Here is a 24,481-nt window from a genome sequence, read left to right as displayed (position 1 = left end):
CCTACCCTCATTCATTCATTCATTCATTCATTCACACATTCATCCAACTGGTATTTATTGAGGATCCACTACGTGTCAGGCACTGGCTAGGCATAATAATAATCATAATACAGGGTGATGTTAAAGAGAGTTGAGGTGATTCAGAAGTCTTGGGGCTGAAGGAGATCTCCAACACACCAGCCCCAATCCTTGCTCCTAGGAAGCAACCCTCCCTTGGCTGTTAGGCCTGCTTTCCTCCTCACTAGCATATCCTCAGATGTCATTCTCTAGCTCCTTCTGCTGGCTCTCTTTTCTAGCTGGTGTGAACCATGGCTGGGAAGAAACATCACTAAGGGGCCCTGGAATCCCACCTGCTCCCTGGCCCTCATCTCCAAGGGCTGGGCTGCAGGGAGCACAGCCAGGAAGCCCCACCAATTCAGGGTTCACCTGAGGAACTGATGCTGTCCACCTGCCTAGCTGCACGCCGATTTGCAGCTGGGGCCAGAGAGTAGGAATGCCCGCACAGCGATGCTTGGCATTTCCCTGCACAACTCAGACCGGCACAAGGAACCGCATGAACCTGATGCTGTTCCCCAGCCAGGGAGCCCCTTCCACAGAGGATTTAGAACCTGGGATGGACTTTTGGGTTTGTTGACTTTTTCTTGGGTCAGAGTGGGGAGGGAGGGCCACGGAGGAGGCAGTAAGGGACTGTGCCCTGCAGCCTGAGAAGAAGGTGAGGGGGAGAGGTGACCTCGAGCTGACCCTTAGCAGCCTGGAGAAGGGGAGACCTGGGTGGATGCGAGTGAGAGGGAGCAAAGAACAGCAGCCAAAGGGAGAAGAAAGGACCTAGGACTCCAGTGTTCATCAAGTGTTCAAGCCATATGCAGTCCAATCAACCTGGCAACCAATTAGTCTGATTCACAAAAAAAAAAAAAAAAAAAAAAAAAAAATCCCACGTAGGGACAAACTGTAATCAAACACCTATTTATAAGGGTTTATTATGATCATTATTATTATTTTACTGAGAGGATCATTCTAAAGCCTGTCAGGTGAACGTATGCTTTCAGATCTTCATAAATGCAAATCGCTCCTTCTGGGGCGGGTGAGCAAGCTGAGCCGCAGAGCTGCCTTGGGAGGCGATGGGGTGAGGTTCCAGAGGGCAGGTGGAGGGAGCAGTTCACTTTCATGGACATCTCTGCACAAAGCTCACCCAGAGGCAGCCCAGCAACCACCCATTGCCCACCCCACTCCCTACACTCCTCTCAGAGGGCTGCTGGAGATGGAACTGGCTATAGACCCATTGCCCATGTAGGTAAACGATGCAACAGCCTGACTCAGCAACCTGCCAGAGCTAGGGAAGCTGGAGATTCTCCATAGAAGGCCTGGGTAAAGGGACCCACCTGAGTTCTGAGCAGGTTTTGCCCCTGGTCGTGCTGGTTTTTCTGGCCTTTGCCAATCTTCTGGGTCCCTACCAATGGTGAAATTCTATCTCCTGAACTTCCTCATCTAACCACATCCCCAGCCCACCCCAAGGGCTAGAGTACCCCTCCCCTTCATCCTCACAGGAGGCCTCAAAGTCCACCGCCAGGGCTGAGGCTCAATGGTGTGTGTGTGTGTGTGTGTGTGTGTGTGTGTGTGTGCTCGCGTGCGTGTTGGTGGGAGAGTAATGGTAACATACAAGTCCCAAACCTGTTCTCCTCGGACCTGGGAAGAAAAGCTGTCAGGTCTGGCAAAAAGGTGGAAACTTGGTCTCTGCCAGGAGGAAACAGTCAGTTCCTCACCCTTCCTGGATGGATCCTAGCACATGGAAAAAAGACAGAACACACCCCATTTCCGTGGGTCCCTGGGGGAAGGAGCAGCCGTAATTGGGGAAGTTTCAGAACATGGAAACCCCTTAATCTTGCCCAATGAGGGCATTCATCGTTGGCAAGGCCAGAACTCCAGAGCCACACCCTGCCTGCCCTGCTCCCAGGATGGCATCTTTCCCTCTCGGGAGGGAGGTTGCCTCCTTTCATCAGGCTGAGTAGCGGGGAGGGCGATGGTAATCCCGGGGATAGGAGGGGCTAGGTAAAGGCGGATCCCATGGAGCATAGCTTCCAGGGCGGGGTGTTGGGTCACCTGGGTAAGGGTTAAGAAGCTGGAGGCAGCAAGCCAGTTTTGAGTGAGGGGGGACCTGAGTGAGGGGAGAGGGGAGGTTAGGAGGGGGTGAGCTCTCCTTCTCCCTGCAATAAATCGGCTTAGCGGACGACAGCCGAACAGCCCAGAAAGGATTAAAGAAAAGTCTGTATAATACGCGGAGAGCGCGGCGAGGGGAGGGCGAGGAGGGCGGGGGGCGGGGAGAGAGGGAGGGACAGAGGGAGGGCGAGGGGAGGGGGGTGCTCGCGCCGCCGGGAGAGGCGAGCGCGAGGCAGAGAGCGCGATTCGGCTCCAAACTCCGGCGCTGCAGCCGATCGGACTCTGGGCCGCGGTAGGCACCGCGCGCAGCTAGGGAGCCAAGAACCGCGGCGCGCCCCGAGGACGCCCAGAGCGCGAGGGTCGCTGCGCCTCGCAGAGCCGGAGCCGAGTCGAGCCGGGCGCCCGGGCTGCCTGGCCGCGGCGGCATGGGGGCGTCCCCGCGGCTCTGGGCGCTGCCCGCCACCGCCTCGGCCAGTGGCCGGAGGCAGGAGCGCGTCTGAGCCCATGGCGAGGGGACCCGCCGCCACCGCCTCCACCCCCGCCGCCCCGCCACCGCCGCCAGCTCCCGGGCACCATGCGAACCGCCCCGAGCCTCCGCCGCTGCGTCTGCCTGCTGCTCGCCGCGATCCTGGACCTGGCGCGCGGTGAGTGCGCGGGCGCCTGGCGGGAGCCGAGCGGTGAACGTGCGCGGGGACGGGGTGCCAGGGGAGGGCGCTGGCCGGGGTCGCTCCGAGAGGCTCGGGCTACGAGCACCGGTCCTGCCCGGGGTCTGTGGAGCTGGTTGGCTTGATGAGGGAGGGAAGACGCCTCTTGGAGAGCGCTCATGGGTTTGTGCCAGGGTGTGTGTGTGTGTGTATACAATTGTGTGTCTTTGTTGTGTCTGGGTGAGGGTGTCCGGGAAGGAGCTGTGTGGGGAGAAGGTGCGGGAGTGTATTTAGAGATGCAAGTGTGTGTGTGCGTGTGTATGTGATGGTGTGGGGTCTGCGTGTGAGTGAGCGAGGGTCTGGATGGGTGTTAGAGTGTCTGTGTCAGTTACATGGAGAAGGTGTGTGTGTGAGAGTGTGAGCGAATGTTGGGGGGAGGGTGTGAACATGTGCCACCTTCCCTGTGAGGGTGTGAAGTGTGTGAGCTTGTGTCACTGTGGGTGTGAGGTGTTAGGGGGTGGGTATGTGAGGTTTGGCGTTTCACGCGTGTCCCGAGTGTGCAGGTCTCTAGGGGTGTACGACAGCGGTTTACTATTTCTGTGTGCACAGGAGATGGGACTGGGCAAGAGTCTGCTTATGTGGGATGGGTGGGGGTGCAGGTGCCTGGGGGTCGTGGGCTTCATGGGGCTGGGAGTGTGTGTATGCGTGCCATGGAGCATGTGGTTATCGTGTGCAGGGAGGTGTGGACGCTTCCGGGGCTGGGGAGTTGTGAGCAGCTCAGAGAGTGTGTGTGTGTGTGTGTGTGTGTGTGTGTGTCCCGCCGTGTGGACTTGCTCCCGGGTTAGGCTAAGACAGCTAGAAGGAGGTTGAAGCCGAGCAGGTTCTCTGGAGCCAGTGAGAGGTGGCTCCGCAGCCCCAGGGTTCGCGGCCGGCCTCCCACCCAGTGCCGCCGCGTAGTGGGTCTTAAATGGAGCCGAACCCTTTCGCGCAGTGAGCAGAGAGCCAACGTGAGGCTAAAAGCCAGGCGGGAGGGAGGCGGGACCAGCGAAGAGCCGCAGGCACCGAGACTACAGGGTCCGCGTCCGGGATCCTCCTCGGAGCCTGGTGCCAACCTCAGCCTGGCTGGAGTCAGAGCCTGGCTCCGCCTCGGAGGGGAGAGGGACGCGACGTGCCAAAAAGTCGTCTTTATGATCAATAAGGTCTCGACCCCGAGCCCCACTGGGTGATAGAGGTGGGCATCACCTCTGTCCTATGCCATAGCCTTGTCCCAGCAGGAGGTGCCCGCCTGGGCTCTGAGAGTGCCTGCCAGGAAGGGGTGCCCCCTTAAAAATAACCCCAACTCCTTCTACCCCGAAGTCCTTGGGGAGTGCTGGGTCTGCTGATGGGAGAAGCTGCAGAATTTGAGCCCGGAAGGTGGTCCTGACAGCGAGGGGGGAGGGGTTGGTGTAACCCAGAAGGAATGCAAACCCTGTACTTTGTTCCCCTACCCTTGGAACAAGAGACTTTCCTAAGTGGATCAAAATCTCCCCCCTCAACTTTGGGAGGAGGGCTCTAGAGGGAAAGGTTATATGGGGGAGGTCCCTGTTCCAGCGCCGCCGAGAGGGCACTGGGGTTTGTTGAAAGGCACTGGAGCCCTCACCTGGACATTGCAGGGAGCGGGGGTTGGAGGTTGGGGACCTAAGGTAAGCACCACTTTCCCTGGGAATGCGCAGAACAGAGAGACGCGGCAGGGTGAAGGAGAGGACTGATGGGAAGGGCTTGTTGGGAAACCCTGGCTCCGTCAGGACCCCACCCTGCGAGCTCTCCCTGGAACCCGGGAGCAGGGTTCTTCTGGCTGCCGGGCTGCGGAGAGCTGACCCGGCATCCTGGCGCCTCAAATCCCTTTGCCCGCCTCTGCGGGCTGCGGGAGGCGGGGGTTGGCGTGCCTGAGGGTGAGCGCATCTGGGCCGGTGCAGCCAGCGCGGCCTCGGAGCTCCGCTGCTCAGGATGAAGGAAGAGCGCAGACCCGGATCGCGAATGGGAAACTTTCCGCGTCTGGGGCGCAGAGGGAGGTCCGAGGCAGCCGGGAGCCCTCTCTTCTCCGCAGAGGAGAGCACACGAGAGTGGGGTCCCTCCTTCCTCCTTCCAAGTCTGTGCCCAGAATGGGGGGCGGGGTGCGAGAAGAGTCCGTGAGAGACGCAAGAGGCGGGCTGTGCCGGAGGAGGGCGCCCTTCCTGGAGGTGGCCGAGAGAGGTGCACCTGGCAGCGGCTTTGCAGGGCCACCTGCCTCCGAGGGCGCGGAGAGGAGCAACCCGGGCCGGCCTTCACGAACGTACTGGCGGTCACTGCTCGGGGAGGGGCACGGCCAGAACGCCCTCGCCGGTTCTGCCCCTTTGGGTGGCAGAGCAAGGGTGCCCGACGCTAGAGAGTCGGGTCTGGCAGGAGGAAGGAGGCCGCTGCCCCTCGCACTGGCTGGGCCGGAAGTCCTTGCCCTGGCTCCCCACTCCCCAGAATCAGACCCTCCAAAGGAGAAACCCACATTTCTCGGGACTCCTGGGCGTGTTCTGGGGCGTTTTCAACTCCTCCAGCCCCCGTGAACGGTGCCTGGGCCCTTCTGGGAAGTCCTGCACTGGAGCCTGTGCAGTGGCGCCGGGCTGGGGATGGAGGAGTGGTCCTCAGCCGCCGTTCAGCCCTGGGAAACGTTCCGCTGAGAGCAGGGTGGGGGCAGCCCCAGTTAGGGGTAAGCCCACGGCCCCAGCCGGGGGTCTCCGGGATTGCGCGGGCGGAGGTGGGCGGCCCTGCGGGTTCGCGGGTTCTCGGGTTCTCTGTCTCCGCAGCCGCGTGTCAGCAGGTGGATGGGATGGAGGGGCTGTCTCCGCTAGGCCGCCGCAACCGCAACGCCGAGACTGCGGGGGCTGTGCGCGCGCGAGCGGGTGTGACGACTTTATATATTTATCCTCCCTTCACACGCCCCCTTCCCACCGGGCGGGGCCTCTGGCGCGGCAGGGTTTCTTCTCCAGCCCCAACCGGGGGAGTTAAGGGCCCTAATCCCTTGCAGGCTGCCCCGCCCATGCCCCTCCAGCGTGGCCCCGCCCCTAGCCATAAACTCCACCCCTCTTCCACCCCATAACCGCTCTGCAAATGGGAGTTTTTCATTTTCGTGTTTTAAGTGCAGAGAATATTCGAGCTGGAGCGACCTCGGAGATCACTCACTTCGGTGGTTTTGAAACTTCTGTGTTTTTCTTTTTCTTTTAAGTAGGAAAACCCTTTTAGAGGAAACATTATCACCCTCCTAAAATCCCAACACCTTGAGCAAGATGACAGATCTGAAAGTAAAGCTGCCCTGGTGGATGCTGGGGATGAGGCCCACATCGAGCCCTCCTTCCACACAAGTCTTTCACAACCTCAAGACTGCTCCCTTCCTCCGCAGCTAATATTGTAGCTGGGGTTTTGTTTTTCCAATAGCCCCGATTATATGGATCAGCTGCGATGTGTCAAGAAGGATGCTGGCTGCTGCTTCGCAGTCCTCATTCATGCTGCAAGATGGATTTAAGACCTTCTTTTCACAGATTAGGAAACTGAGGTTCTGAGGTTTAAGACTTGTTAATGACAGAAGTACAGGCTCCTTCCGCTCCCTCCTAGTTCTGCCCCAGGCTCCTCTTTCCGCTGAATCTTCCCTCTCTCTGGCCGCAAAGAATCCCTTGGGCAGGGCATGTGAATAGAGAAGGACCCAGGTCATCTGAGTGATGCCTCAGATCTGCCTGCTACTCTGATATTTCAGAACGTCAGTCACAGACACACTTGAACTTCACTACACGCTGGCAAGATGGGCAGAGGACGGAGTAGGGGAAGGAGGTGGAGGAGTTTAGGGGACTTGCTTAGTTAGGTGCCTGGTTTATAGTGGTGTGTGACTTCAAAGGCAGAGACCCACAAAATAGAGGCTGTTTAGTTCTATTAACTGGGTTTCCTGGGATCTGTAGAGGTATTTAACCTAGGCAGTTGACAGCCTGGCTTACCACCTTGCCCGCCTCCGCTATAGCCCCAGGCCACCAGGAATTCATTTATTCTTGCATCCAACAAATGCTTATTGTACACTATGTGCCAGACACGGTGCTGAGCATTGGGAAAACGTCCCTGAGCTTGGTAGAGGAGTCTCCTGCCTCTATGGTGTTTAAGGCTCAGTGGGAAATTGATGCTTCATTTAGAGGGAGGAAGGGGCTACTATCTCTCTCTGGCCCTAACTGAGCTAGGTGTCACGCCATGTGCTTTATCTTTCTTGTCTTACAGAATCCTTACAAGCACCCTGAGAAGTAAAATGAAGTCCATTTTGTAGATGAGGAAACTGAGGCTGAGAGAGGCTAGGTGACTTTGCCAAGGCTGCAGAGTCATTGAATGGCAAGCAGGAATTCAGATACAGAGCCCTCTGACTCCCTGGCCAGTGCTTCCTCCCTCCATGCTCTGCTGTCTCCTGGTGATCATTTCCTGAGCCCCAGCCACATGGATGTGTCCAGTCTCCTGTCTGGATGCCTGACTCCTTCCCAAACCCACACTGAAATAGAATCATCCAGGGTGTTCATCTGCACAGATGGGAGAGGGAGTGTCCCTGAAAGCTATTGCCATCACCAAGAGAATGAATAGGCATCTGCTGTGGGCAGGGCACATCTGAAAAGAGCAAGGCCTATGAGTGTGATCCTCATCCCAGGGCAGCGAGAGACTGGGCATGTTTCCGAAAAGACGAACGACAATCTATTTTGTCCATCCTCCCTCTCCACCTCCTTTCCTCCCCCATCCACTCCTGTTCCCTTCCTCTCTTTTTTCTTTTTGCCTTCTTTTTTCTTTTTAAATAAAAGGAGGTTCAGGATCTTTTGTAAGTGGAGGAACTGGGAGTTTCAAAACCAGGTCTGAAGCAATCCAGAGACAGCTGCTTTTTCATCACTGGAAAGGGAGTACAGCAGCCCTTACTACTTGTAGGAGGCTGCAAAGCTGTTCATTTCGAATGATAGATGTCGGTGGTGGTAAAACACATGAGATTACTTCCTAGGAGGTGTCCTTCTTTAGGATGAAATTCCAGGGAAGATTGGGGTGGTGAGATCCGGGAACCCACCTTTATGCTTTCAGTGAGCTCCAGGAGTGGAGGGGGCTCATGTTCACTAAGACCCCTGGCTAAGATTCCATGGATGGAGCAATAAAGGTAGTGTGTATGGGGCTGGAGATGTAGGCCCTGTTCAGTCACCTCTGCAGCCCAAAAGAGCAGGAGAGACAGGTCGTGGGCAGGGTGTGGCTTGGGGGTGGGGTTTTTCTGAGACTCAGACTTCAGTCCCCTCCCAGGAAAGGAATCTGGTGTTTGGTTTTTCCACCAGCCTTTGTTACATCTTCTGGCCACATACTAAATTTGCTTTGGGAAATCACACCAACCCCCGCACCCCCCCCCCCACCCCACCAAACACACAAATTGCATGACATCTTGGTGGGTGAGACTACTGGGTAAGGCATCCCCAAGGTGGGCCCTGGAATCTGAATATTGAGCAGAGTGTCACAAAGACTGAGAATCACTAGAATGTCCCCCTTGCCACTGGGACCCCCAGGAAACCATCCTTTGTTGGTTTCCTGAGACTGATAATGATGGGACCTACCTCCCAGTGTACTGAGAGGGTGGAATCAGGCATTACAAGCAGAGCTCTTAGCTCAGTCCCGTGGGCTCTGATGCTTGTTACTAGTGTTAACCATGGTAACGATGAGTACCCGCTGAAGCAGCCCCAGTCCTTGTGTTCCTCGACTTTTTCATAGTGTTCTCATTGGTTACATTTTTTGGCTTGAGAGTCTAGTGTCAATTTCTGCTGCTTGCAAGGAAAGGATCCCATGTGATAACAACTCTAGGTGTGATGACCAGTGCCAGCCTTGGAGTTGCCAGTCAGTGCACTCTTGATAATGCACAGAGGATGGTTCATGGCCCTCTGGCTGGGGGTGACCAATCCCACCGCCTGCCCTCTGTCTTTCCCTGGAGTCTTGAGGCCCATTGAGTGCAGTGTGAGACTCAAGTTGTTCCCCGCTAGTAAAATGTACAGATGGAAGCCAATCTTATAGTGAACTTCCAATCCCCTGACCCACTAGACCCTGCTCCACCCAGGCAGGGACCCCATCTGGTTCTGTTCACTGTTGAGTCCTCCACAAAACACATAGCAGGTGCTCAGTCAGGTTGTTTGTTTGGGTGATTAGGCTACCTCTGGCCTTTCGACATGTGCAACCTGGTTTTGAAGAAGACTGAGCATGTGGCTTTCTATTTCTATGGAAAATTGTGTGAAAAGGCTTATAGCATGTGGAACTGAGGCTGGACTTGCAGGTGGACTTCCTGGCAGCAAAGATGCTCTGATCCTGGAACTACATTCTTTCTTTCTGCAGTTTCTCAGATAATCAAAGTAGCAGAGGCCCTGACTAGACATCTTAACTCTCTACCTGCTGGCAGTACTTGAAAATGCACAAAACACTTCCACACCCATTATTCCATTTAGACCTCACATCAGACATGGAGACAGCTAGTCTTGTACCTGTTGAACAGATGAGGGAAAATGAGGCCCGGGAAGATGAAAGGATGGCAGTAGGCAGTGACTGGACTGGAACCCAGATTCTGTGGTTGCGAGCTCAGCCTTCCTCCCATCCTCAACCCATTGCTGGACTTCGTTTAGCCCACAGGGGTCTGGCATGAGACAGGTCAGTTTCCCATGTGCTTACAGGCCAGTAAGCTTTGACCTCAAGTGTGCACTGTGAGCTGTGTGCTGCTGTAGCCACTTTGCTGCTGTGACTTCCTCTATCCTCCACTGCTGTCCAGGTGGGTGTTATATCCCCAGTCCACAGGTGAGGACACTGACATGCCCAGGGTCACACAACTTGAGACAAGAGCTCACTGTCTCCCCTGTCTCCACAGTCTTGTCCTGCTCAGAGATTTCTGGCCTTAGCTTCTCCATCCTCCACCTCCTCCCCCACTTCCGCCCTTTCTTGGCTCAGAGAGCAGACATCTGCCCTCAGCTAGCACAGTCCCTGGCTCCCTATAAGGCTTTCTCCAAGTTTCTGCTCACCCACATCCTCCCTCCACAGCCCCCCACCACACACACACAGACTCAGGTGTGCCCTAAGCATGTTGGCAGCAGTACTTTTGGCAACACTTTGAAAGCAGCCCTCCTTGGGGCTGGAGATCGTTGGGGATAGTCTCCCTCCTGAACAGAGCTCTTGAGGGTGAGCATCTCTGCACCCTCAGCCCTGGCACCAGGCCTGGCTCTGAGCACATAGATCCTGAAGATGTGTTTGTTGAATGAATGAATGATGTCTCCCCTGAGCCTGAGGTTTGGTTCAAACACCAGACCCAGGCTTGTTTCCTGGCCCTGCTCAGTTGCCTCTGGAAGTCCTTTCTGGTGTGAGAATGTGTCCATTGTCCTTCTCCATTCCATGGACCACAGTGGCATCACAACTGGCATCTGGAGGAAGGGCCAATGCTGCAAGGTGGTGGGAAGACCAAGGGGACTTCGTGTCCCCTCTATGTTCTCCTTGGAGAGGGGACTGTCCTAGATGGGTGATGGGGATTTGGGAAGGTAAAGAAAGAAGGAAGGAGAGAGGAAAGGAAGGAAAAAGGTTAAGAAGGGAGGGAGGAAGAGAGGAAGGAAGGAAGGAAGGAAGGAAGAAAGAAAGAAAGAGAGGGAGGGAGGGAGGAGCGAGCGTTCACTGAGCAGCTACTATGTGCCAAACCCTGTGCCAGACATGTTCACACATAACATCATACTCAACTATCCCAGAAATGCCCATTTGGGAGATAATATTCTCCCCCTTTACAGATGAGGTAAAGAGGCTTGGAGAGATTGTGTGACTTGCGTGAGTGAGGGGCAGAGCCAGATTCACACCCAGGCATTGATTTGCACATCTCTTCCCAAATCTGAGTTTTTCCCATTGGTAGCTTGAAATAGACCATTACTGGAGTATTCACACAATGGAAATCAGCAAACTATACATTGGGGCCTCCCTCACCCGAGAATTGGTTGTTACACACTTGCCAGCACACCCCTGGGTATGCCCATCCTTCCTAATCCCTCCCTGTCTCTATGGGGCAGCCACCTGCGGTTAATGTGCTTTGGTTTCCATCTGCAATGGGCTCATGTTGTCCACCACTTCCTAACAAAGTATCCTTAGGCAAGACACTCGCTGTCTGAGTCATAGTTTCCCTGTCTTTTAAAAATGGAGGATGAGTGAGATACAGCAATAACACATGAGAGCTTTTGGCATGTAACTGGCCTCTCCCTTCCTCCTGATGGGGCCAGCAGGCCATGGAGACTCTGAGGAGAGTGGGGTCACTGTTTCTTCTCCCTCTGCTGGAGCTGCTTTGGGCGAGAAGTCCACGATCCAGTCACTTCCATTAATTAAGCAGCTGCCCCAGGCCTGATTCTGGACTGACAGAGACCTCTCGGGGAGTTTCAGGTTGTGGGCAATCCCACATTCATTGAGAACAATTAAAAATCACATGTAATCAAATGGCCAATACAGGGCTTGAACCAAGCTTATGTCCTTGGGGATTAAAGGGAGTGGCCCAGGAAGGCTCTGAAGGATTGAAACAATCTTGCCAGGTCAGGAGTGGTTTCCAGGCAGGAGAAACAGCACATGCAAAGGGCTGGGGAAGAAAGGGGAATGCCATCTGGGCAAGTGAGGGTTGGAGCTATGAGGCTCCTGGCCTTGCTTAAGTGCAGGTCCTGGTTGAGAAGCTGGGGAGGAGGATGGAGGAGTTGGCAGAGACCTGCCTGCTAGGAAAGCGGTCTGGATTTGAGCCCATGGGCTGAGGGGAATGGTTTAAAAGAGTGGAGTGGCATTCCCAGAGCAGGGCTCTAGGAAGATTAATTTGGCTTTTCTGGGCCACCTGAAGCTGGAAGCTCTTTTGAACCTCCACTGGGTTATAAATGGTTGCTCTGGGTTGCCCAAAGAAACGATGGACTCCAGAAAGAAATGCCATCATTTGGAGATGGCCCACTTCTCCCAGCACATCCTGACCCAGTGAGGAGGGAAAGCCAGGCCCTTGCCCAGGCCCTACCAAGATTGCACAGCCTTGAATGAGACTGCCCCAGCCTGAGTGTGTACCTTGGGCTTGACCCAAGAGTGAAGGGAGGAGGAGCGTGGTCCTGGAGAGAAGCTTCTAGATCTCCAATGGGCATGGGCTTTGTAGTCTAACCAGCTTTCAGATTCCACCTCCACCACTTGTCCAATTTGTGGACTCAAGTAACCTCTTCATTATTTTATCCTTGGTTTCTTCAACCGCACTTGTCACTCTTCATGGTGGCCTCGTCGGGTGGGGGCTGCTGGGAAGCGTGAATGGATAATACCAGGAGGCCATATGCACAGTGGCTAGCACACAGCAGGTGTTTGAAAAGTGGTTGCTCCCTTGATGATGTTTGGCTCCCCACCATGTGGTAGGAGCACCCTCCAGGTTTGAAGGGAAAGAAGTGTTTATAACCCTTGATTCCCAGGAGGAGAGGATGCATGGCAGGTTTCCCCACGTGGATCACTGGAAGAACCTTTGGGTTTGGAATTACAGAGCATCTGAGCCAGAAGGGAGCTGGGAAATTATCTGCACTGTCTCCTCTCTCCCCATTTTACAGACAAGAAAACTGAGCCCAGAGAGAGGAATGAGTCCTTCTTTGTTGCATGCACTGAGCATGATGTGAGGGGCAGGTCTTCTCCTTCAATGTCAGGGACCTGTCCCAGGGCTTGGCCAGGTGGACCCACCACCTGAAGAGCCTGGCATGGGGAAGCCTCTGGGTCCCCTGAAATTGGGTGGGGACCTTGGCAGCACTTCAGTAGGGAGCAACCCCCAGCCTCCTACATCACAGGACAGCTTGGGAGTCGCCACGGAGAGAAGCAGCTGAGCCTTTGGGGTTTTTTTTTGTTCCTTTGCCAAGCTGTTCCCTTTGCCCTTTTGTTTCTCTTTCTACAGAGGCGCTGAGCGCTCCTCTGATGGGCTTGTTTGTCACCAGTCGTTGGTGCTTCCTTTATCTCCCCAGCACCATCTCTTCCTCCTTTTTTCCCTAACGCCGCCCCAAAGGAAGGCGTCCATCACAGGCTGCCCTGGCATCATTCTGGGCTGGGCTGGGCTGGGGGAGGGGCAGCACAAGCGTCCGATACACTGGCAGAGGCTGGGGCAGCTGGAGGGTGGGTAGCTGTGGCATCTTGAGCTGGTGCTCACTGCCCGAGTGCTCTGGTTTTGTCGAGTGGGTATTCAGACCATACAACAGCCAAGAGCTGAAGGAAGGCCAGGTGTCTGGTTCTACAGAAGCAGGTGATGAGTTGCTAGTTGTTACCCAGCACCTAATGTCCCAGGCAGGGGCGGAAGGAGTGAGGTGGGGGGCGGCAAAGGCAGTCACCCCACAAAGACTTCTTTGTGTCCGTCTGCAGCAGAGAAGTGGGTCTGATCTCAGCTTGGAAGGGAAGAGGCATCAGAAGGCCAATTCCTAGGGCCTGTTGCCTGGCTGGGGAGCTTTTGGGAAGGTGGGGGGAAGAAGGACAAGTTACCCCATGGAGAGCATGGGGGTTACCTCATGGGGAAGAGTTAGTCATTCCCAGGCCAGTCTGGCTTGCAGAAAGCAACTTCTTGTTTCAGCAAGCAATATAGTCTCTTCCTCCCTCCCTCCCTTCTTTCTTTCCTTCCCTCCCTCCCTTCCTCCCTTCCTTTCTTCCTTCCTTCCTTCTTTCCTTGTCTGATTGAGGAACTGAATTTTGTTGAAATCAGCTAAATAGAAGCTAAGACACCTTACTTAGTTTTCATTTAAACATCAGTAGTCACACATGGCTATGTATTGATTGGAACAGTGCAGCTCTAGACTGTAAGCCCTAGGAGGGCAAGAACTTACCTATTCCCTTCTTTCCTTCCTCCCTTCTTCCCTTCCCTCCTTCCTTCCTTCTCTGGCTCTTGTTCATTTATGCAGCAGATATTTATTGGATGTTTCCTGGGGGTCAGGCACTGTGTTGGGTTCTAGAAATCCAGAGGAGGGCAAATAGGCAAGTTCTTGCCCCACTGGGGCTTACAGTCTAGGGCTACGCTGTTTCAATAAGTGGCCATGTGTGACTACTGACATTTAAATTAAAACTAAGCAAGTTTTCTCAGCTTCCATTTAGCTGAATTCTACACATTCAGTTCCTCAATCACGAGTCACATTTTAAGTGCTCAACAGTGATTGGCGGCTAGTGATGACGGTATTGGACAGTGCACTTCCAAAAGCTCTACTGGACAGCGCTGGTCTAGGACAATGTTCCTCTTTGGGTGTGGCATGCCCATTGACAGGAAGAAAGTAACAAGGAATCATAGCAAGGGGGTGGCTTTCTCTTTTCCTTTCTCAGATTGTCCTTCTGGCTGTGCCAAGGAGAAGGTCTCAGGCTGATGCCCTCAAGCTTTAATGCCCCTCTATCACATGCTGATTTCTTTCCAACATAAAGATAATAGGTCTGGGGCAACAAGCCTCCAGCGAGCCAGAAGGGGCAAGGCTTTTAATAACGGTGTTTTTTTTTCATTGTAATTATTTTTCAGTCACTCTCTGTTTAAGGCAACTGGTACCAATTTGCCATTTGGGGCAGTGATTTAAATTCTCCCTCTTTTAAAAAAATGGCTTTATTTAAGTAAAAAATGAGTCAAGTTAAAAATGTTAAGTACATAGTGGAGCAGGTGGCATGCAGATATGGCCAATCTGTGAAGGTGGTGGATGTGAATGTCTGCAGTTAGAAACCTCGGTTCAGATGGAACCACATGGGCTTCTGGAGGCACCACCATTTCTATGTTCTGTGATCCGGGGAACAAGTTACTTCAGTCCTTATCAATCAGGTTCCGGCAGGAAACGGCAGGCTCAGCCTGGAGCGTCTGAGGAGGGCTTGTTCAAGGGACTATTTGCATAGGATTTCTGGAAAACCACAGGGGATGGTGCAGCCCCTTGGAGCTAGAAGAGTGGGGCACTTTCTACCTATAGCTTGGAGGAGTAGATGTAACCAGAAAGCAGGCTGGGCTGTGCCAAGAGGACTGCCAGACAGCCAGGCGGCCCTGTGTAGAGGACTGCAGCCAACTCTTGGGGGCCTGGCAGGAAGCTGGAGGGAGAAATACCCCAACTTTACCCTCTTCCTGCCTTTGGGTCCCTTGATGGTGCCACCCATTGATCAAACCCTATTGAAAGCCCATACAGATCAGCCTCCAAAATGCAGAGCTGGTAGAAAGGGAAGAGAACAAGCTGGGGTCCAAGTAGCAGAGATCCAGCACAATTCTGCTAAGCCTCAGTTTCTCCATTTACAAAACGCTCTACGATGCTCATTGTACCTGACAGGGTTGTGGCGATGGTGCAATGAGACAACATATGTATAGCTAATGATTGGTAGCTATTTATATTTATAACAACAGCAGCAAAACGGTGCCTACTCTGCAGTCCCAGCTCCATGGTAGATTTTTCCTGAGCTAGGAAGTAGCATATGAGAATGGGGTTTTAGGGTACATGGTGGAACTGGCTTTTCAGCAGCATGTGAATTTGAAGGGGCAGACAACATTGGAGGCAAATTGCAGCTTGCAAAGCGGAAGCACTAGCGCTCTCCACAGGCTGGTATTGACCTTTGCAGTGTGTCCTTCCTACTCTGGTCTCTTCGACATCTCCACATCTCCCCTGTGCCCTAGTCCATCTCACTGATTGATTACTTCACCCCAGGGCTTACCGATTCGTCATTCCCCAGTCTATTTTCCACCCTATTTCACACGGAGACATTCTTTCTCCTTAGATCCATTTAGGTCATCTTTCCACCATCCCCACTGGCTCCTATCATGTGCAGCCTGGTCCACATCAGTTATGAAGAGGCTCAAAGCTGTCTCCTTCCAAATGGAAGGCAGGTAGTCTCCAAGCCTCAGCTACTCCTGCCGGAGGCTACTTTCACCCTTGCAGATGGGGGAAGGGAAGATACTCTTGAGTAACTTAGCACTTTGGAGCACTGGATCTTTATCCTTCACCTGAAAGCTGGAAGTGCCATTGCCACTTTTAGAGGGACCTAAAGGAGTAGCTGGAGCTCAGGGAGTAGCTGGCTTCTACGTGGAGATAAATATTCCTCGGGAAAACTTCCACCGGCAGTCCTCTTAGCTCCCAGCTACTAAGTTGGCTGAGGTGGCTTTTCTCGCGATCCTCTATTTTCCTTTGTCCAGCCCCTTTTCTCGTCTACCTGACTGTTGAAATTGACTTTGATGAGGACTAATTTTGTCTGTTGAAATTCATGAGACGCTTACCCATTTGGTGCTTTGCTGAAATTGCTGTGACAAATACCAGTGGCAATTTCTTCCCTGGCTCATTCTCTAAAGTACTCTGGGCAAGATAGAGTGCCCCTGCCCTCGCCGACATGCCATCTGTCGGCTCTGCCATCCTCCACCAGCCCTGCTATTGGCCCTGCCCCGATGCAGGTCCATCTCAGCCATTCCTACGTGCTCAGTGGTGTGTGACCCTTTAGGAGGAGATGGGTTGCCTAAGGGGGACAAATATGCCTTAGGGGGAAAAATTTCACCCACACCCCCATTGGCTCTCAATGTCCAAGTTGGCTGAGGTGATATTCCTTTACCCAGCCCCTGTTCCATGTACCCGACTGTCCAAATTGCCTTTGATGAGGACTCATTTTCCAGTTGAATAAGGGGACACGTTCTGTAGGTCAGTCCTCCATCACAGGCAGGTGCACCACTTCTGTCTCCTTGAGCCAGGTCCTGGGTCACCAGGATGGCTTTGGTCACCCATGAGTCTCATTTGCCTGGGCGGTAGGGGTACTGCCTTATGGCTGGTGAGCTCCGAACCCCTCCCTGGTCTGAGCCTGGACACACTGCAGAGATTGCCAAAGAAACCTCAGTCACCCTCTTCACGACTTTTGTCATGTCTATGTCTCATCTGTGCTTTTTTCTTTTCTTTTTTCTTTTTCTTTTTTTTTTTTTGAGATACAGTCTCATTCTGTTGCCCAGGCTGGAATGCAGTGGTGCAATCTTGGCTCACTGCAACCTCCGCCCCCAGGGTTCTCATGCCTCAGCCTCACAAGTAGCTGGGATTACAGGTGCATGCCACCATACCCGGCTAATTTTTGTATTTTTCATAGAGACAGGGTTTTGCCATGTTGGCCAGGCTGGTTTCAAACTCCTGACCTCAAGTGATCTTCCTGCCTCGGCCTCCCAAAGTGCTGGGATTATAGGCGTGAGCCACCACGCCAAGCCACCCCAACTGTACTATTTTTTACACCATCATTTTCTTAAAATCAAATTTCAATAATGGACTCCTTCTTTTTTGGCTTGTCTGGTTCCAGGGAATAATGTATGGGTTTGTTGTATTGACTGTCGATTTTTTTTTCTTTTTTCTTTTTTTTGAGATGGAGTCTCGCTCTGTCACCCAGGCTGGAGTGCAGTGGCACGGTCTCGGCTCACTACAACCTCTGCCTCCTGGGTTTAAGCAATTCTCCTGCTTCAGCCTCCCGAGTAGCTGGCACTACAGGTGCATGCCACCACGCCCCAGCTAATTTTTTTTTGTATTTTTAGTAGAGATGGGGTTTCACCATGTTGCCTAGGCTGGTTTTGAACTCCTGAGCTCAGGCAATCTGCCCGCCTTGGCCTCCCAAAGTGCTAGGATTACAGGCATGAGCCACCGCACCCAGCCAGATTTTTTATTAATTCATATTAAGATAAATATGTGAGTATTTGAAATTTTTGAGAAGCTTCTCTCATACCATCTTAGCATCAGCCTGTCAGCTGCTTTGGAAAATACCAGTTTGGTAGGAAGGGCACCAGCCTAGCAGTTTTGGACCCTAGGATCTGATTTTAACTTCTCCATTAATTTGCTGTGTGACTATCCCACTCTCCCGGGTCCGTAAAATGAAAGGGTGAGTCCGGATGATCCCATTCTAAGATTCTTCGATGGGCAATAGGATTTAGAAGGAGCACCCCACCTATGCTCAAAATATTTTTTAAAGACTAATTTGATGCCTTCCCAGCTTCCTGCCTCTAGGATGAAGCATCTGCCTCTAGAGAACCCTGGCAAAGAATAGCTGTGCCAGTGACAAGGGATGCTCCATTTCCTGGGAGCATGGGACAGAGCCTTATTCCAGCTCCAGTCAGCAGCCCTGCACCAAGCATCTGCTCTGGCTTGGGCCTTCTGCTAGGGCGGGGCTCCAGAGACAAATAAGACCCAGTGCCTGTCCTTAAGGAATTCATAGTCTCTTGGGGCTGATAGGCAGGCAAACAAATAAATCATGGCATAATATTGGAAATTCTAAGGTTGACATAGGTACCAAGTCCTAGGGAGAGTGCAGAAAAGGGAATGCTCAATCTGCTTGAGGTGTGGAGGAGAGTCACAGATCGCTAGAAGGAGTGATGCATGACTGGGTCTTGAAGGATGCATAGGAGTTTGCCAAGTAAAGAAGGGAGTGGAGGGATCTGAGCAGGATACAACAGCAACGATAAAGGCCTATCGGCTGGAAAGGGCCTGGGGCACGTGGGAGAGTCAGGAGGCAGGGGTGAAGGATGTGTATTGCAGGTAAGAAGTGAGGCTGGAGGGGACACAGGGGACAGATGAAGTGCATTTGCTGGAGGTAAGCCAGTCCTGCAATTAGACAGATTCCCTAGCTGTGGGCCCCCTGGCCCACTGGCATTCACGGAGGCCTGGACTCTGCTGGCCCCACCCTGGGAAGCATGAAGCCCCCCTTTCCCACTGAAAATGCCACTGGTGCTGTTTGCCCCATGCAGACACGAAGAGCGCTCCAGGGGGACAGGGCTTCAGAGCAAGAAGCAGAGGTTGGTCTTTTGACAAGGTGCTGCCTCCTTCTAACCCAGGCCCTGCAGCTGCGACAGCCACACTAGTTATAAAGCAGCCCCTCTCGGCTATATGGATCCAGAGAAAGATTGAAGCCAAAATAGGGGTGTGGCCAGGTCCAGGCTCTCTTCTTCCTGGACCTCCTAGTCCTCACCTGCAAAGTGATAACAGTAGCAAATGCTTATTGAACACTTGCTGTACACCAAGCACTGTGACAAGCTCCTGCTTGTATTACCTCACTCCTAAAATCTTTGCAACTGCTCAGGAGGTGCATGCCACTAGTATCCCCATTTTACAGGAGAAAGAACTAGTGCGGAGAGGTTAAGCCACCGGCTCAGGGGTTGCACAGCTTGTAAGTGGCCATGCTGAGTTTTGAACCCATTTGGCCTGCTTCCTGTACTCTCTGCCTTCTTGCTTCTCTGCAGAAATCCCTTCCAACTTGACCTTCTGTGATTCTGAGGCTGCTTGGACTTCCCATCCTGACCCTATGTGGCTCTTCGTGTCTCAGGGGCTCCAGCCACAGCTGGAGGTGGCCCTGGACCCCGTGGCTGGGCCGCTGTGGAAGGTCACAGGGCTGCCCTTCCCTGCCTCAGCAGTCACTGGATGGCAGCTTGGCTCTGCTGTGTTGTCTCTGGCCTCGTTATTATTATTATTTCTTTCCAGCATGCTGCTAAAAGCTTCCCGCAGAGAGCACACAACCCAGCTCTTTAAAATTTAAAGGGCTTTACTTAAACAATGTTATTTCCCTCGGAAAGGAGACAGAAGAGGCATATGCGATGGTTATATTTAGTGCGGCATGTGGGTCTGAGCAGATGAGTGTGGTGTTTGGTGGGTGTGCAAGTGACCAGGGAGATGTCATCCATGGCGATGGGGCCAGGGCAAAGGCACTCGAGGGGGAGATGTGCCGCCAGCATCCCCTCCCTCTCCTTCCCCACAAAGTGTGGCCTCAGAGAGAAACTACTGTGCAACGTTCTGGGAAGAAGAGGAGGATGGTTGCCATCTGAGGGACTCACTGGAGAGACATACAACTGGACAGGAGGCCCTGTCCCCCTGCCACACAGGCTCTCAGCACTGAAGACACAGCACTCCTAGCTGCCCCGGGGCCTTTGCACATGTGGTTCGAACTCTGCCGGAACCCACCTTCTTCTTTGGGCTATATCTTCTTCATGATTCCGGTCTCATCTGGGACATCACTTCATTCATTCAACATGTATTTTCTGTGTACCTACTATGTTCACAACACCATGGGGCACAAAGACCAGTTGTGACTCCTCTTCATGTCCCCTGAGTCTGGCACAGGTCCTGGTGCAGAGCAGGCATCAGTACGTGTTTAGGAAATTGACCAAGGTCTGTGTGGATGCTCTGGGGTCTGGAGGACAGATACGGCTACCTCGTTGGAAATTCACACCAGAGACATCAAGAACTCTGAATGAACTGATTAAGGCTGGCAGAGCCATACCTGCTCAGGGAAGGAAGGGAGAGTTCACTTCCTTTCTCCTTTAGTGTATCTATTGATTCATTCATTTATTCATTCAACTCATGTTTATTGGACCCCTGCTATGTTCCAGATAGTGTGCTGGGCACTGGCGATACAGTGGTGAATAGGCCAAAGATAAAACCTTCCCTCCGGGAGCTTACCTTCTAGAGTGTGTGACCAGCCAGCTAACACATACGTGAACAGATAACGTAAGGAAGTAGTAACTGCTATGAAGAAGACTAAGACCCAGAAGAGTAATGGTGAAGTGTGGGGGTTCAGGATTGGGGAGGGGCCCTATTGATGGAATATCTATGTTCCAGACCCTGCGCAGGCCTTGGGGCTGCCAAAAAGTCAAGAAAGGTAATCACCAACTACAGGAAATGTTCAGGAAAAAGGAGGAAGCCAGGATAACCCAGTTAGTAGTGACCGGGGGAGGCTTGCTATCAGGGAGGACTTCGGTGAGGTTCTGAGAGCTGAGTGGGGCCTTGAAGGATGGGAGGCCATAGGCAGGACTTAGCAGCCGGCCTTTGGTTTTCAAACTGTGCTCCTTTGAACCCCAACTTCCCATAGAGGTGCCCCAGGGGACCACTTTGGGAGGCGAGAATGTGGCTCAAGATGATGGTTGAGGGGGTTCTCGTGCCCCAATCAAGCTGAGAGCTCGCTTTGGCTATTTCACAGATGGGGCTTCAGCTCCAGCTTCACTTTGAATGAAAATAAAATAGCCAAGAAAAGGAATTTGAAAATGAGTGGGCTGGATGATGCGGAGGAAGTGCAGGCCATCTGGGCTGGGGGAGGTTCTGGAGATTTTCTGCTTGGTTCCACCCTCCTTTCCTCCACATGTGGGGAAACTGAGGATTAGAGAGGCCTTTGGGTTGTCCCAGGTCATCAGCAGGAGGGGGCCAGATCTGGGATAAATGCCTCTGACTTCTGCCTCTTTCCAAGCTGGGAGGGAGGCCCGTGAGAAAGCCCACCTTGACTCTGACCCTGGACCCGAGGCTCACAGCTGCTGTTGGGGATCCTGACTGCGGCAGTGCCCCCCTACTTGTGGCTCCTCCACCCCAAGCCCAGCTGCAGGACACCCCTTCTGAACCTCTCCTCTGCCAGCCCAACTGGCCTGCCCCACCCTCATGGGAGCCCTGAATTAAACGAAATATTTTATGATCCCACGCTTCGTTATGTTTTATTAAAAGAGCTGGTGCTGGCTTCCGCTGGCACAGCTGCTGGGCCCAGTCCTGAGGCTTCCTCCCCCCACACCCCCTCCAGAGCCGACAGCTGCCGCCCATCCTCCACCCCTACCACCAGGAACAGCCAGGGTGTCAGGTGCTGATGAGATGAAGGGAAATCCTGCAGGTGGGGACAGATTGGGGAATTTGGAATGATAATCCTGCCCGGTGTTCACACATCCCATTAGATGCCCCTCACCCTGCATTTCTGACCCTCCCCACGTACCCCATGCAAATACAAGCCCAGGCTGTTGTCCCTTCCCAGGCTGTTCGTGTTCCATCTACCAGTGACCACATGGAACGCCTTGCTCTCAGCTGAGTCACTGGCTAGATGGGTCATCTTGAACAGAGCACATGACCACACTGAGCCTCAGTTTCTTATCTGCAAAATGGGAGTTGGCCAGGTCAGGCAAGGGCTTTGGCCTCATGGGCTGACATTCTGGTGGATGAGAGAGGAATGAACATACAGATACGTAACCTACCTCTGGCTGTGGAGCTATGTGAGGGGAGTACAGCAGGGCTGTGGGATAGTGAGGGACTCGGGAGCAGAGCAGCTTCTCTAGATTGGGTGGTCAAGGAAGGCTTCTTGGAGGAGGTGCCCTATGACCTGTCAGTTTCAATATGGAAGTCATGAGGAAAGAGTCCTGGCATCTAGATATTTCTGGTGGAGAAGCAGTCCTCCTCCGGACAGCGCTGTGTGGTATCAGGGCCACGTGGAGAACTTAGGGTGGGGCCTACTTAGGTCTGAATGGGAGCTGAGCCACCTGCTAGATGGGTCATCTTGGACAGGGCACGTGACCGCTTTAAGTCTCGGTTTTTCATCTGCAAAATGGGGGTTGGCTGGGCACTGTGGCTCTTGCCCATAATCCCAGCACTTTGGGAGGCCAAGGTGGGCAGATTGCTTGAACCCAGGAGTTCAAGACCAGCCCGGGAAACATGGTGAAACCTCATCTCTACCAAACAAACAAAGAATAAAATTAGCCGGGCATGGTGGCACACTCCTGTAGTCCCAGCTACTCGGGAGGCTGAAGTGGGAGGATCACTTGAACCCGGGAAGTCGAGGTTACAGTGAGCCATAATTATGCCACTGCACTCCAGCCTGGGTGACGTAGCAAGACACTGTCTTCTAAAAACAAATGGGGGTGAAGATGAACATCTTTGCCCAAAGTGTCTGACGTCCACAGCTATTTAATTCACGGTGGGCTCCCTCACTAAAGGAGAGAGGGCATTTAATCAGGTCTTCATTCAAGGGAAGAGATTAGTGATACTCTTGGATATTATTATTATTGTTGTTAGCTAATACTAATGGATAACTTACTACTCGTTTATCAAATATTTATTGGTCTCCTACTGTGTGCCTGGGAGGTGGTTCTGAACAGGAGGCAAGAGCTTTGGCTGCATGGGCTGACATTCTGGTGGATGAGACAAGAATAAACATATGGATAAATAACCTACTTCTGGCTGTGAACCTCTGTGAGGGGAGTAAAGCAGGGCTGTGGGATTGTGAGGGACTCAGTAGCAGAGCAGCTTCTCTAGATTGGGTGGTCAAGGAAGGCTTCTGGGAGGAGGTGCCTTATGAGATGAGTAGGGAAGAAAATAGCAGGAAAAGTCTGGCTCAGCCCTGGTGTTGGCGTCTCCTGGCCAGGGCGTATGTTTGTAGCTGATTCCTTCCCTGGATGGGGCCTTCTCTGGACTCTGACCCCATTGCTGGGAATCTGTCACTGGTAATTCCCTGCCACCAGTGATGCAAGCTCAGCTGGCCCATGACAGTATCACCTTTGGCCCTGGGGAGACCCGAGGAAAGAGCATTCCAGGCCCCAGGGAAGCAATTCTAGACCTGTTCTTATTTAATTCTTGCAGAACTCCACGTGGTGGGCCCTACTGTATTCTCCATTTGCAGATGAGGAGACTGAGACTCAGAGATGAAACTCCCATAGTTGGTTTGTGGAGGAGCTGGGATTTGACTCCATCACTACTGAGTTAGCCACTGTCTCTTGCTCATTCGCTGTGTGTGTGTGTGTGTGTGTCTCTGTGTCACATGGGAGGATGGTGGAGGGAAAAAGCCCACCCCTCACCTCCTTTTATTTCACCTTGAACCCCAGGATGCCTCTGGACAGGGTTGGAGCCTCCAGCGCTTGGGTGAGTGGGCTGAGTGGCCTGGAGCCCACAGAGTATTGATGGCTCTGAAAGCTGGCAGGCATTGGGAGGCAGAAAGGTATTAATTAGCAGTTATTCCCCAGCAGTGGGGAGATGGATAGAGATTAAGGTGGCGGTCCGTGCATCCGTTTTGTAGCAGCTGAGGAGCAACAGTAAATCAGTGCTATGAATCAATGCTGTAAGAGGGAGATACGTTTTAATCTTATTAGCAGTATAGCGTTTTGGGGAGAGAGGCAGGAGAATTCCTCACTCAAGGTGCCTGGGTCAGGAAAAGGGGAGAGAGAGTAACTGGGGCTTGGACCATCTGGGAGGGCACCAGGATGGCAAATTTTACTCAGGTTGGGAAAAGGCAGGGGGCAGGGAAATGAGAGGTGGGAGAGGAGGTGAGAGGTGGGAAAGGAGTGCTGGGTCAGCAGAGGGGGACCCTTCCAGTCTTCCCAAGGGTGTCTGTCATGGATGCAGTTCTCTCGTGTGCCCCCTCTAGCTCCTCCCCATGAATAAGGACTCTGAGTTGGACATTGGTTCAACCACCCCACCTCGATGAGCCTCTGACTCTGGCACTGGCCCTTCTGAGGTTATTGGCCTGGCCATGCCACCCACGGGCAAGACTCAGAGGCTGAGAAGGGGTCAGTGGGTGGAGGCATACAGGCCAGCACTGCAGGGCTGGTGAGGAGGGAGCCATCATGGAAAGCAGCCCCAGCAGGTGCAGTCTCGTATTGACCCAGCAACCCCTCATGGTAGGCATCTTGTCCCCATGCACAGAGGATATGTTGTGATTTGAATGTCTGTCTCCTCCAAAACTCACGTTGAAATTTAATTGCCATTGTAGCAGTATTAAAAGGTGGGACTGTTAAGAGGTGATTAGGTCACGAGGGCTCCACACTCATGGGTCGGATTGGTGCTGTTATCAATGGGTGAGTCTGGCCCCTCTTGCCCTTCCGTGCACCTTCCAACATGGGATGACACAGCAAGAGGGGCCTCGTCAGATGCCAGCCTCTCCATCTTTCCAGCCTCCAGAACCATGGGCCA

The 24,481-nt window shown here is 53.1% G+C and overlaps 1 protein-coding gene across 3 annotated transcripts in view; it reads left to right on the top strand.

Moving 5' to 3' along the window:
* The first annotated feature begins 2,046 nt into the window (after positions 1-2,046).
* The window catches only part of IGSF21 (immunoglobin superfamily member 21), a 273,368-nt gene continuing 250,933 nt past the window's right edge, over positions 2,047-24,481 (top strand). Inside the window, exon 1 of one of the 3 annotated variants that reach the window (XM_063804624.1) lies at positions 2,047-2,101. In XM_063804624.1, the coding sequence (XP_063660694.1) occupies positions 2,062-2,101 (40 nt within the window). In that variant the 5' untranslated portion in view covers positions 2,047-2,061. Of the gene's footprint in view, positions 2,102-2,351; positions 2,799-4,399; positions 4,481-24,481 lie in introns of those variants that run through there. The other 2 variants (XM_003307834.7, XM_054679931.2) reach the window with 2 other exon arrangements.

This window comes from Pan troglodytes, chromosome 1 (assembly GCF_028858775.2).
Source record: "Pan troglodytes isolate AG18354 chromosome 1, NHGRI_mPanTro3-v2.0_pri, whole genome shotgun sequence".
Classification (NCBI taxonomy): Eukaryota; Metazoa; Chordata; class Mammalia; order Primates; family Hominidae; genus Pan; species Pan troglodytes.
The sequence above is the reverse complement of the archived record's forward strand: the minus strand, read 5'-3'. Positions and strand labels throughout refer to the sequence as shown.